The sequence below is a fragment of the Ranitomeya imitator genome, chromosome 1 (assembly GCF_032444005.1).
Source record: "Ranitomeya imitator isolate aRanImi1 chromosome 1, aRanImi1.pri, whole genome shotgun sequence".
Classification (NCBI taxonomy): domain Eukaryota; kingdom Metazoa; phylum Chordata; class Amphibia; order Anura; family Dendrobatidae; genus Ranitomeya; species Ranitomeya imitator.
In genome coordinates this window covers 129070557-129082644 of record NC_091282.1, presented here as the reverse complement: position 1 = coordinate 129082644, position 12088 = coordinate 129070557, and the positions used below count along the sequence as shown (strand labels likewise).

At 48.7% G+C, this 12088-nt stretch overlaps 1 protein-coding gene across 2 annotated transcripts in view; it reads left to right on the top strand.

The window, feature by feature from the left end:
• The window catches only part of GTF2H2 (general transcription factor IIH subunit 2), a 71590-nt gene extending 61133 nt beyond the window's left edge, over positions 1 to 10457 (top strand). For both annotated transcript variants that reach the window (XM_069750746.1, XM_069750754.1), the window contains exon 16: positions 9796 to 10457. In XM_069750746.1, coding sequence (XP_069606847.1) covers positions 9796 to 9915 — 120 coding nt within the window. In that variant the 3' untranslated portion in view covers positions 9916 to 10457. The remainder of the gene's footprint in view (positions 1 to 9795) is intronic.
• The last annotated feature ends 1631 nt before the right edge of the window (positions 10458 to 12088 follow it).

Below are 12088 nucleotides of genomic sequence, written 5' to 3'. Positions count from 1 at the left end.
CCCAGGAACCGTTGTATTGCCTTCAAACCGCATGGATGAGGCCACTTTAGAATGGCAGACACCTTCTCAGGATCCATCTTTAAACCTGTAGACGAGACGATATAACCCAGGAAAGGCAGAGAGGATTGTTCAAAGAGACACTTTTCAATTTTAGCATAAAGTCTGTTCTCCCTGACTCTCTGTAAGACCATACGTACATGTCTCCGGTGGGAAGCTAAATCAGCAGAGAAGATCAGAATGTCTTCCAGGTAAACAACACAAGAATAAAGCAGATCTCTGAAAATGTCATTTACAAATTCCTGAAACACTGCTGGTGCATTACTTAGCCCAAAAGGCATTACCAGGAATCCTGTGTCCATGTTCTCCTGAATGTATTCAGACATGGACTGAGTCTCTGCTTGAAAAAGAGGATAAATCCGTCCACATGGAGGAGACGCTTCGGGAAGCAGATCAATGGGGCAATCATACGACCTGTGTGGAGGTAATCTCTCTACCTCTTTTTTCCCGAAGACATCAGCGAAGGACCAGTAAGGATACAGCAAACCCGGCAGGGTTTTAGGTTGTACTTGAGGAAGAGCAGGATGAACCGGAATGATACTGTGAGTGCACTATACAGTACAGACTAAAATTTTGGACACACCTTCTCATTTAAAGATTTTTCTGTATTTTCATGACTATGAAAATTGTAAATTCACACTGAAGGCATCAAAACTATGAATTATCACATGTGGAATTATATGCTTATCAAAAAAGTGTGAAACAACTGAAATTATGTCTTATATTCTAGGTTCTTCAAAGTAGCCACCTTTTGCTTTGATGACTGCTTTTGCACACTCTTGGCATTCTCTTGATGAGCTTCATGAGGTAGTCACAGGAAATGGCTTTCGCTTCACAGGTGTGCCCTGTCAGGTTTAATAAGTGGGATTTCTTGCCTTATAAATGGGGATGGGACCATCAGTTGTGTTGTGCAAAAGTCTGGTGGATACACAACTGATAGTCCTACTGAATAGACTGTTAGAATTTGTATTATGGCAATAAAAAAGCAGCTAAGTAAGGAAAAACGAGTGGCCATCATTACTTTAAGAAATGAAGGTCAGTCAGTCCAAAAAACTGGGAAAACTTTGAAAGTGTCCCCAAGTGCAGTGGCAAAAACCATCAAGCACTACAAAGAAACTGGCTCACATGAGGACCGCCCCAGGAAAGGAAGACCAAGAGTCACCTCTGCTTCTGAGGGTAAGTTTATCCGAGTCACCAGCCTCAGAAATCGTAGGTTAACAGCAGCTCAGATTAGAGACCAGGTCAATGCCACACAGAGTTCTAGCAGCAGACACATTTCTACAACAACTGTTAAGAGGACACTTTGTGCAGCAGTCCTTCATGGTAAAATAGCTGCTAGGAAACCACTGATAAGGACAGGCAACAAGCAGAAGAGACTTGTTTGGGCTAAAGAACACCAGGAATGGACATTAGACCAGTGGAAATCTGTGCTTTGGTCTGATGAGTCCGAATTTGAGATCTTTGGTTCCAACCACCGTGTCTTTGCGCGACGCAGAAAAGGTGAACAGATGGACTCTACATGCCTGGTTCCCACCGTGAAGCATGGAGGAGGAGGTTGATGGTGTGGGGGTGCTTTGCTGGTGACACTGTTGGGGATTTATTCAAAACTGAAGGCATACTGAACCAGCATGGCTACCACAGCATCTTGCAGCGGCATGCTATTCCATCCGCTTTGCGTTTAGTTGGACCATTTATTTTTCAACAGGACAATGACCCCAAATACACCAAGGAGTGTGATGGGGTGCTACACCAGATGACCCGGCCTCCACAGTCACCAGACCTGAACCCAATCGAGATGGTTTGGGGTGAGCTGGACCGCAGAGTGAAGTGAACCTAGAATATAAGACATTTCAGTTGTTTCACACTTTTTTGTTAAGTATATAATTCCACATGTGTTAATTCATAGTTTTGATGCCTTCAGTGTGAATTTAAAATTTAGTCATGAAAATACAGAAAAATGTTTAAATGAGAAGGTGTGTCCAAACTTTTGGTCTGTACTGTACATCGATCAAAGCAAGAATCTCCCCAGCGCAGAATCTCTCCCGTCCTCCAATTTAGAACAGGTTCATGCACCCGGAACCAGGGTAGACCTAGAAGCAAGGGGTGAGACAAATCTGGCAACACATAAAAACAAATTCTTTCAGAATGGGTTAGACCTACCCGGAGTTCCAAAGGCACAGTCTGGAACCATATGGACTCCGAGAGGGGTCTGCAATCCACAGATGTCACTTGCAATGGTTCCGATAAACGCTGGACTGGAATCTGATAACGATCCACAACCGCCTGCTGAATAAGGTTCCCCGCGGCACCAGAATCCAGGTGACAGAACTCCGAAAATCTTGTTTTGCCGATGGCCACAGAGACTGCTATTTGCAAAGCTGGAGCGAGATGTTCCTTACCTAGGGTAGCCTCTCCTACAGACCCTAGGCACTTGAGTTTCCCGGTCTCTTAGGACAGGAGCGGATATAATGCTTGGCACTGCCACAGTAGAAACCGCTCCCCTCCAGGCGGCGCGCCTCCTGGCAACGGTTGACCAGATTTACATGATCCATAGCCACAGGAGCAGGAGGCAAAGTTGGAGAGTTCGCAGATTTAGAAGCACAAGCTACCTGGTGATTGGATTCTTTTTCACGTCTGATCTCGTTGGAGCATTCCTGAAACCGTAGATCAACCCAAACTGCCAGGGAAATCAGGTCATCCAGAACCGTAGGCAAATCTCGTCCCGCCAACTCATCCTTAACTCGTCCAGAGAGTCCCTGCCAGAAGGTGGCCACCAAAGCCTCATTGTTTCAGGAAAGTTCAGATGAAGGAGTACGGAACTGCACCGCATACTGAGCCACCGTAAGAGCCTCCTGTAGTAGTTGAAGCAGAGCAGAAGCTGTTGACGTAGTACGACCAGGTTCGTCACAGGTCTTGCGAAATGCCTCTAGAAAAGACTGGAGATTAGAAACCAACGGATCCACCCTCTCCCACAGCGGATTCATCCAGGCGAGTGCCTCTCCATCAAGATGGGACATGATGAAGCCAACTTTGGCCAAATCGGAAGCAAACCTATGGCCCAATAGTTCGAAGTGCAGTGTGCACTGATTTATGAACCCTCGACACAAAACTGAGTCGCCTCGGAAGCTGGTGGGAGCCACTAAGCGAGAATCCTTACTTGCTGTGCAGTTTGATACCTAGACACAGGTGGCAGGAGCAGGTGCAATCGAAGAAGCCAGATTATCCAGGCGAGCAGATACGTTGTGCAGGAAAGGTATGATCTTATCCTGTTGCTCCTTCAGCTGGGAGATCTCCTGACGTAACTCCATGACTGGTGATTTCTGGGATCCAGCGGGTTCCATGGCCGGAGCAATCTGTAACGAATGGAAACGGAGGCACAGATGTAGAAGTTCACATTCGTATTTATTAAGGCTTGATGTGGAACCACTAGACCACAGTCCGGGGGGCTCCGAAGGGGGCATTACTGCGTGAGCCCCAGACACCCGTAGTAAGTCCCCTTGAACAGGGACAGAATGGAATGCCTGGAGGACACGGGTGCTACCTTCAGTTAGACCTCGTACTCGTGGCGGCTGTCCCAGTGGAACAGATGGATCAGCAAGGTTAGCGGGTATTGCAGAGTTGACTGGAGGATACCGGGTGTAGAAGCCGGCGCCGAGAGTCCTGGAGTGGTCCGGAAGTGAGGCTGGCGGACTGGCACGACTAGACGTGTCCAGCGTAGATACTGCGGATGCAGTCCAGAATAGCCGGGTAACTGGTAGCAGAAGATGTGTGGAGACAGACAGAATAAGCGGAGTTCCTTGCAGATACTTCAGAAACAGAAGCGCAAGTTAACAGGAACCATAAGTTAGCAACAGTAGATACTTGTTGCTCCGGCGCCCTCCCTATGGTGGAAGGGCTAGAAATAATAAACAAACACACGCCATTGGTTAGAGGCAACATTTGGAAAATGCACACTGTCTCTTTAAGAGACCGGGAGCGAGTGCGCGTGCGACCTAAGAACCCTGCCCGGGAACCTGCTGGCCGCACGCCAGGAAGCAAGACAGGAAGGAGGGGTGGGGGTTGCGTCCAGACAGCGTTAAGCCAGTACAGAGCGAGAGTCCCGACGGAGACCCACTAGAGGCACAGTAAACAGACCAGGTGTAACAGACACTATGCACAAAAAAAAGTTGTCTCCTCCTCTACAGTGTACACCCCACCGACTGGCATTATGAACTTCAGTTTAGCTTAGTATCAGTAGGAGGTGGACACGGGTCTTTTATTAGACCCATAGCTACCTCACTGTGCGTCGTTTTCTTTCAGGTTTTTCCAGAGGGATACAGTGTGAACAGTCACAACTATAATCCCACAATACGGACTGAGTACGGCGTGTACTGCCACCCCGTATCCTCATAGATCCGACAGCAGGACCAAGTCCCTGGCATACAAGCGTGCTCAGAAGCCCGGTCCTAGCTCCGTCCCCCACCCACTCGCCCACCAGAGCCTGTCGCTTGGGGGAGACGAGGACGTTCATCACCAGCTCCATGGACATCTGACACCTTTCTCGGTTTAAGGTTAGTAACGGTTGGCGTGGGAGTTTTGAGGTGAGTATTTCCCCCACCCTTCCCAGATAGGAAATCAAAGGGCGCAGTTTAAAAAAAAAAAAAAAGAGGGATCCCTCTGGGCTTTTTTATTTTACTAAGGGCTGCAGTTTTACCAGGTTACCTTGACCTGGTCGTCGCTCCTATCGGCGGGTCCCACGGGGCAGGGATCATCACTGCATTGCAGCAGCCTTGCTGGCAGCCTCACTTCCCCTTCTTGTTCCGGTGGGCCGCTCTGTTGTTCTGGTCCGGCACGGCTACTTTTTCAGCAGCCGCGCTGCCTTTTATTCTGGCGGCTGGCGGCCGCTCTGTCTCCTGCTCTGGCGCAGCGGCCTCTATAGGCAGCCCTGCTGCTTCCTTCCTCCGGCCGGCACGTTCCTCTGTTTTCCGGCACGGCGGCCTTGGCAGGCAGCCGTGCTCCTTCCTTTCCCGCCGGCCGCACTGCTCGTTCTTCAGCGCAGTGGCCCTCTCTGGCGGTCGCCGGCCTTTAATTTAGGCCCCCGCTTCTTCCCAGGCCTACTTCCGGCCGCAACTCCGCCCTCTTCCCCCCTTTCTCTCAGGCGGGCTTTTCTCCCAACCGACTTTGAGCCCGCCCACCGGCGCCATCTTGGACCTCCTAAACAGGGGATTCAGCTCCACTCACCACTCCTTGCCGCGGCAATACTTTTTCGGCGCCACAAACACTCTGCCCACCACCAAGTAGCACGTCTTCCTGGCGTCGTGCTGTCCCTTCAGGCCCGCACCAAGTTTTGGTCACAAGTGTGCCCCAGTAGCCTTCCCTGACTGCGTTCCTGAGGATCATCATCCAAGCCGTGCAGCCTTCCTTCTAGACACCGATTCGTTTGCCGTGAGTAGCTCTGCACTGCAGACTGACACTCTCCCCTGCCCTCCTGTCCCCTAACCTTCTGGCATTCGTCAGGGACCCGTTCGTCATGTCTAATTCTAAGGGAGGTCGCTCTCGCCCTCCCTCTACTTCCTCTACCTAAGTCAAACACTTCGCTTGTTCTTCTTGTAACTGCAAACTTCCCTCAGGTCAGTCCTCTCCCCTCTGTCAGGCCTGCAGCAACCCCATTATGCCCACCGCCCAGGATCCTCTGGCTGTTCTGCCTGAGAGCGAAGTCCCCAGGCTGGGCCTCCTCTCTGTCACAATCGGTAGCGGATCTCACACAGGTGTCCCAGACCCTTGTGTACGTGCTCAATCGGCTGCCCCTGCAGACTACCACAGTAGCCAGCGGGTCGCAGGAAGCTCCGTCCGAGACTTCCAATATAGGCCGCAAAAGATCCAGACAGGAACGTCGGTCTGAGTCCTCTTCCCGTTCCATCTCGCCCCACGGTCCTTCTCTGCGGTCGGCTTCCCCCCGGTCCTCCTTCCCTGAGTCAGGCGAGGCGTTCTCAGATGCGCCTTCGGAGGATATTTCGGAGCTGGACCCCAACCAAATCTCTAGCATGAGGGATATGGTTCAGAACCTCATTGAAGCGATAAATCAGACCTGTGGCATCAAAGACTCCTCTACGGAACCCGCAGATCAGGCGGTTTTGTTTAGACGGTCTAAAACACCTTCCAAGTTTTTCGCTCCTCACCCTGAATTCGAGGAGATCCTGACCAGAGAAAGAGAGAATCCGACCAGACGCTTTCAGAGAGGAAAGACTCTAACGATAGAGTCATAGAATCCTTTGCGAAGTCAGCCTTTGAAGCTGCTGCATCTACTCTTTGCCCGGCCGTTGCTTCCACTTGGGTTTCAAAATCCATATCCAAATGGGCCAAACAACTCCGTCGGGGCATCCTGGACGGGGCCCCACCTGGACAGCTGGCGGAGCTTTCCAACCAGATTTCTCATGTGGGTGAATACTTGGTCTCCGCTTTCCTGGTTGCTGTGTCTTGTGTGGCTCAGGCGTCCCGCAATGCTGTTGCCATCCATCGGACCGTTTGGCTCAAGGCCTGGCAGGCGGATTTGTCTTCTAAAAAGTCCCTTACCAGCCTACCTCTTCAGGGTTCACGTCTCTTTGGTTCCAAGCTGGACCGAATCATTAAGGGCGCCACCGGGGGCACAAGTTCCCTTCTTCCCCAGTCTAAACCTCGCCTTCCTCCTCCTAGGCGGCAATTTCGGTCCTTTCGGCCCTTTCGTGGCGTCAGATTCCTTTTCCCAACAGCAGAGGCCACAGGCATGTCAAGAGAAGAAAGTATCCTTTAGACCCACTCCTTCCTGGCATTCTCGCTACTCCCAAGGTAGATCCTCCAGGTCTAGGACCGGTAGGTCCACCTCAGCATGACTCTCGACAAGACCCCAGGCCACTTCCCAGGCTGGGCGGCAGTCTCCTCTTCTTCAGAGACGTCTGGATCTCCTCAGTAGAGGACGCGCATGGGTCATCGTAGTTGTATCCTCAGGATACAAAATAGAGTTCGTTTCACGGCCCCGGGATCGTTTTTTCGAATCCCGACCTCCAAGAGTCCCCGCTCTAGTTCCAGGTTTCTATGCAGCCATCGCGTCTCTCCTCAATTCCGGGGTAATCATTCCTGTCCCAGAAAAAGAATGGTTCACAGGGTTCTATTCTAACCTTTTTGTTGTACCGAAAATTCTGGATCTCAAAATGCTGAACAAGATGGTTCGTCTGAGACACTTCAGGATGGAATCCCTTCGTTCAGTAATTGCTTCCATGGAGGCTCAGGAGTTTCTGTGCTCCATAGACATCCAGGACGCCTACCTCCATGTTCCGATATTCCCGTGACATCACCAATTCCTGCGTTTTGCAGTACTTCAGGAGCATTTTCTGTCGCCCTGCCGTTTGGTCTCGCAACCGCTCCCAGGCTTTTCACAAAGATCATGGCAGCGCCGATAGCCATCTTGAGGGTCAGGGGCCTGATACTTTTTCCGTACCTCGACGACATCCTCATCAAGGCTCCATCTTTTTCTCAGGCTCACGAAAGTCTGTCTATCGTCCTCGACACTCTAGCCCGTTTCGGGTGGCTTGTCAACAGGAAGAAATCCTGTCTCGTTCCTTCTCAGCGCCTCGTTTTTCTGGGCATGCTCTTCGACACTCGTCAGACCAAAGTCTTCCTTCCCGAAGACAAGAGATCCATCCTTCGGCGGGAAGTTCGCTTACTCCAGGGTCCTCGACTTCCCTCCTTCCTGGGTCCGATCTGCCACCCGAATTCTCGGTCGCTCAGTTGAACGGCGTGGCTGTTGAGACCACAGTTCTAAGAGCGTCCAGCCTTTCAGATCGGGTGATTCACACTATGATCCAGGCTAGGAAGCCTTCGTCTTCCAGGATCTACCTATGTCCTTTTCCCTTCCTTCCATTTTGGCCTTCCTTCAGGCAGGACTGGATTTGGCCCTCGGTTCTGAGGGGTTCCCCCTTTGAGCCTCTCAAGGAGGTTTCCCTGTCAGTTCTATTCTGGAAGGTGGCCTTTCTTGTGGCCATCACCTCTATCCGACGCGTTTCCGAGTTGGCGGCCCTTTTTTGCCGACCTACCTTCTTGGTTATCCACCAGGACAAGGTGGTCCTGAGGCCTCCTCCTTCCTTCATTCCTAAGGTGGTTTCCACCTTCCACCTCAACGAGGACATCGTTCTTCCTTCCTTTTGTCCAGCTCCGACTCATCCTCTGGAGTGATCATTGAACAAGCTGGACCTCGTCAGGGCGGTGAAGGTCTACCTGGCTAGAACGGCCGCTTTCCGGAAGATGGATTCTCTTTTCGTCATTCCTGATGGCATGCGTAGATGCCTGCCAGCTTCCAAGGCGACTATTGCTCGCTGGATCAGAACAGCAATTTTGGAGGCTTACTGGGTCAAGTACAGAGTGCCCCCTCCCGGGATTAAGGCTCACTCTACCCGGGCAGTCGGCGCCTCCTTGGCAGTGCACCACAGGGCTTCCGCCCTACAGCTATGCAAAACGGCAACCTGGTCTTCCATCCACCCGTTCGCCTTGCAGGCGGCAGTGGTAAGTCCCCCGACCTGATGGAAGTCTGTTTTTCCCACCCTAGGGACTGCTTTGGGACATCCCATGGTTCCTGTGTCCCCCAATGAGGCGATAGAGAAAACAAGATTTTTGGTTGCTTACAGTAAAATCTGTTTCTCGGAGCCTTCATTGGGGGACACAGCACCCTCCCATATTATTCAGTTCTTGTTGTTCTGTGTTCTGTGACTGTTCTCATGTTTACAGTTCTCTTGTTTGTGGTTTTTATTTCAACCTTATTGTTTTTCCTCCTACTGCTTTCTCACTAACTGAAGTTCATAATGCCAGTCGGTGGGGTGTACACTGCAGAGGAGGAGCTAACTTTTTTTGTGCCTAGGGTCAGCCTCCTAGTGGCAGCAGCATACACCCATGGTTCTTGTGTCCCCCAATGAAGGCTCCGAGAAACAGATTTTACGGTAAGCAACCAAAAATCCTGTTTTTTTTCCATTTCACAATCTGTATTAAAAATAAAAAATTTAAATCTTGCATTTTTCGCACTGGCCACTGGGACTCCTATTTTTCTTTCATTTCAGGAAACACCTGACATAAGTCACAATGAACAGACCCCGACTCTGTTTTGTATTTAAGCATCTAAGGCTGGGTTCACATTGTGTTGAACCCGCCCGTTAGACGGACTATGTTACACCGCGGCATAACGCGGTGTAATGTAGTCCGTTAATGCCGCCATTGAATCCAATGTCAGACGCATCGCTAGCGCATGCCCACAATGGGCGTGCGCTAGCGATGTGCCGTCATTGAGTGACGGACCCCGAGACGCGGGCTGCAGCGTTTCTGGGTCCGTCACCGCTAGCGCAGATAGAGCTAGCAGATGCTCTATCTGCGCTAGCGCGCTGCCATACCGGCACTTGCTTTTACAGCAGCCCGTTACCGCATGTGTTGAACGGGCTGCTGTAAGCGCAATGTGAACCCAGCCTAATAAGCATGTCCAAATGTCATTGTGAAGTGAGGGGGAGCAGGACAGCGGTGACATCTCCTATTGTGATTGGTGGATCCTGTGTTATCCGCTCTGTATAGTGATGTTATCTGTTAGCTCTTCCTGAAAGGACAGCAATTATGAATTTTGCTTTGTATATCCCAAAAACCTGTTTTAAAACAATAGGTCACTTTTTGATGATTGCGGCCCTAGTTATTCAATGTTCCAGTTAGTTTCAATGTTTAGTAAAATATGTCTTTTGCTTTCTCTTGCAGGTCTATGTGTGTGCTGTATGTGACTGCGTCTTCTGTGTTGAGTGTGACTTGTTCATCCATGATTCTCTACATTGTTGTCCCGGATGCGTTCATGCACAGCCAGACTCATTGGTGTCATGATGACCACTCTGGTGGATAGATCTGTCTCATCAATGAAAAACACATAACTGATGAATCTATCAGACATGCACAAGCCACTATGAATTCTGTGAAATCAGCAGCTGCTATGGCTGTCCATTGACTGACACTGGTGCCTGGCAGAGAACCAGCTCATAAGATGGCAGCAGAAAGCAGTAATGAAGATATGGAGATATCCATCCATTACATAACCTGCAATGTTTGATTATTCAGACAATGGGACCAAACACAAGTGATTATGTGCTAAACGCAATTTATTACATTACCTTAAATGAGATGTTCCACTGAAGAAGATCAGACAATGTCATAAATGTCTGATCCTAGGAACAGCCTGGCCCATGTGCCAATAAGGTGGTTCACTATAATTTTCATTCATTTTAATGATGGTCTCGATAAAGACCAGTCTGTAACTAATGAATATCGCCACCTATCATTCTTTTATAAAGTGTCTAACTTTTCAGAACTTCTATAATAATGAGCTACTGTTTAGCATATTTTGAAATTATGATCAAATATTTTACCGATTCCAGTGTGTTCTGCTTACTCTGTTAAGGGGATTTCTCCTTCGCCTCATTGGGGGACACAGACCGTGGGTGTATGTTGCTGCCGGGATTTTCTCTTTATTTTATTTTTTCCCATCTGCTTGTGCATGTGAAAAATAATAGAATCAAAGTCCACCTTTGCAGGTCCGACTATGCTTCTCGGACACTTCAACGGATTGCTGCAGCCAATTGGTCGTGGTGGTGAAAAAGATGAAGAGTTTCTGGAGCACACGTCCATGGGCAGAAATGTACTGTATTTTTCAAAATATTAAGTGCACCTTACCATAAGATGCCCCTTCCCCCCTCAGCTTTAGATGGCAGAAAATAGGAAAACATTTTTCCCATTAATGGGTTTATCTTAATGGAAACACAAAAAAATGTACCTAAGCTCTAACAGGCAAGTAATTGCAAGTATCTGCCAGTTGTGCACGGCGCTGTTCTTCCCTCACAGACGGCTCTCCCAGTTAAGCAGCGAGCATGCGACTGTCAATTAGAATGTTGTTGGGAAGAAGAAAAACATTAGACTCGAACAAAGACGACCCAGGAAAACATACTCTGAAGGGAGGTAAGAACATTTCTAAAACAATCCACAGTGAGGAGATTGGAACAAAACAAAATCCTCTAAACTGCATGCTCGCAAACGCCAGAAGCCTGACAAACAAGATGGAAGAACTAGAAGCAGAAATATCTACAGGTAACTTTGACATAGTGGGAATAACCGAGACATGGTTAGATGAAAGCTATGACTGGGCAGTTAACTTACAGGGTTACAGTCTGTTTAGAAAGGATCGTAAAAATCGGAGAGGAGGAGGGGTTTGTCTCTATGTAAAGTCTTGTCTAAAGTCCACTTTAAGGGAGGATATTAGCGAAGGGAATGAGGATGTCGAGTCCATATGGGTTGAAATTCATGGAGGGAAAAATGGTAACAAAATTCTCATTGGGGTCTGTTACAAACCCCCAAATATAACAGAAAGCATGGAAAGTCTACTTCTAAAGCAGATAGATGAAGCTGCAACCCATAATGAGGTCCTGGTTATGGGGGACTTTAACTACCCGGATATTAACTGGGAAACAGAAACCTGTGAAACCCATAAAGGCAACAGGTTTCTGCTAATAACCAAGAAAAATTATCTTTCACAATTGGTGCAGAATCCAACCAGAGGAGCAGCACTTTTAGACCTAATACTATCTAATAGACCTGACAGAATAACAAATCTGCAGGTGGTCGGGCATCTAGGAAATAGCGACCACAATATTGTACAGTTTCACCTGTCTTTCACTAGGGGGACTTGTCAGGGAGTCACAAAAACATTGAACTTTAGGAAGGCAAAGTTTGAACAGCTTAGAGATACCCTTAATCTGGTAGACTGGGACAATATCCTCAGAAATAAGAATACAGATAATAAATGGGAAATGTTTAAGAACATCCTAAATAGGCAGTGTAAGCGGTTTATACCTTGTGGGAATAAAAGGACTAGAAATAGGAAAAACCCAATGTGGCTAAACAAAGAAGTAAGACAGGCAATTAACAGTAAAAAGAAAGCATTTGCACTACTAAAGCAGGATGGCACCATTGAAGCTCTAAAAAACTATAGGGAGAAAAATACTTTATC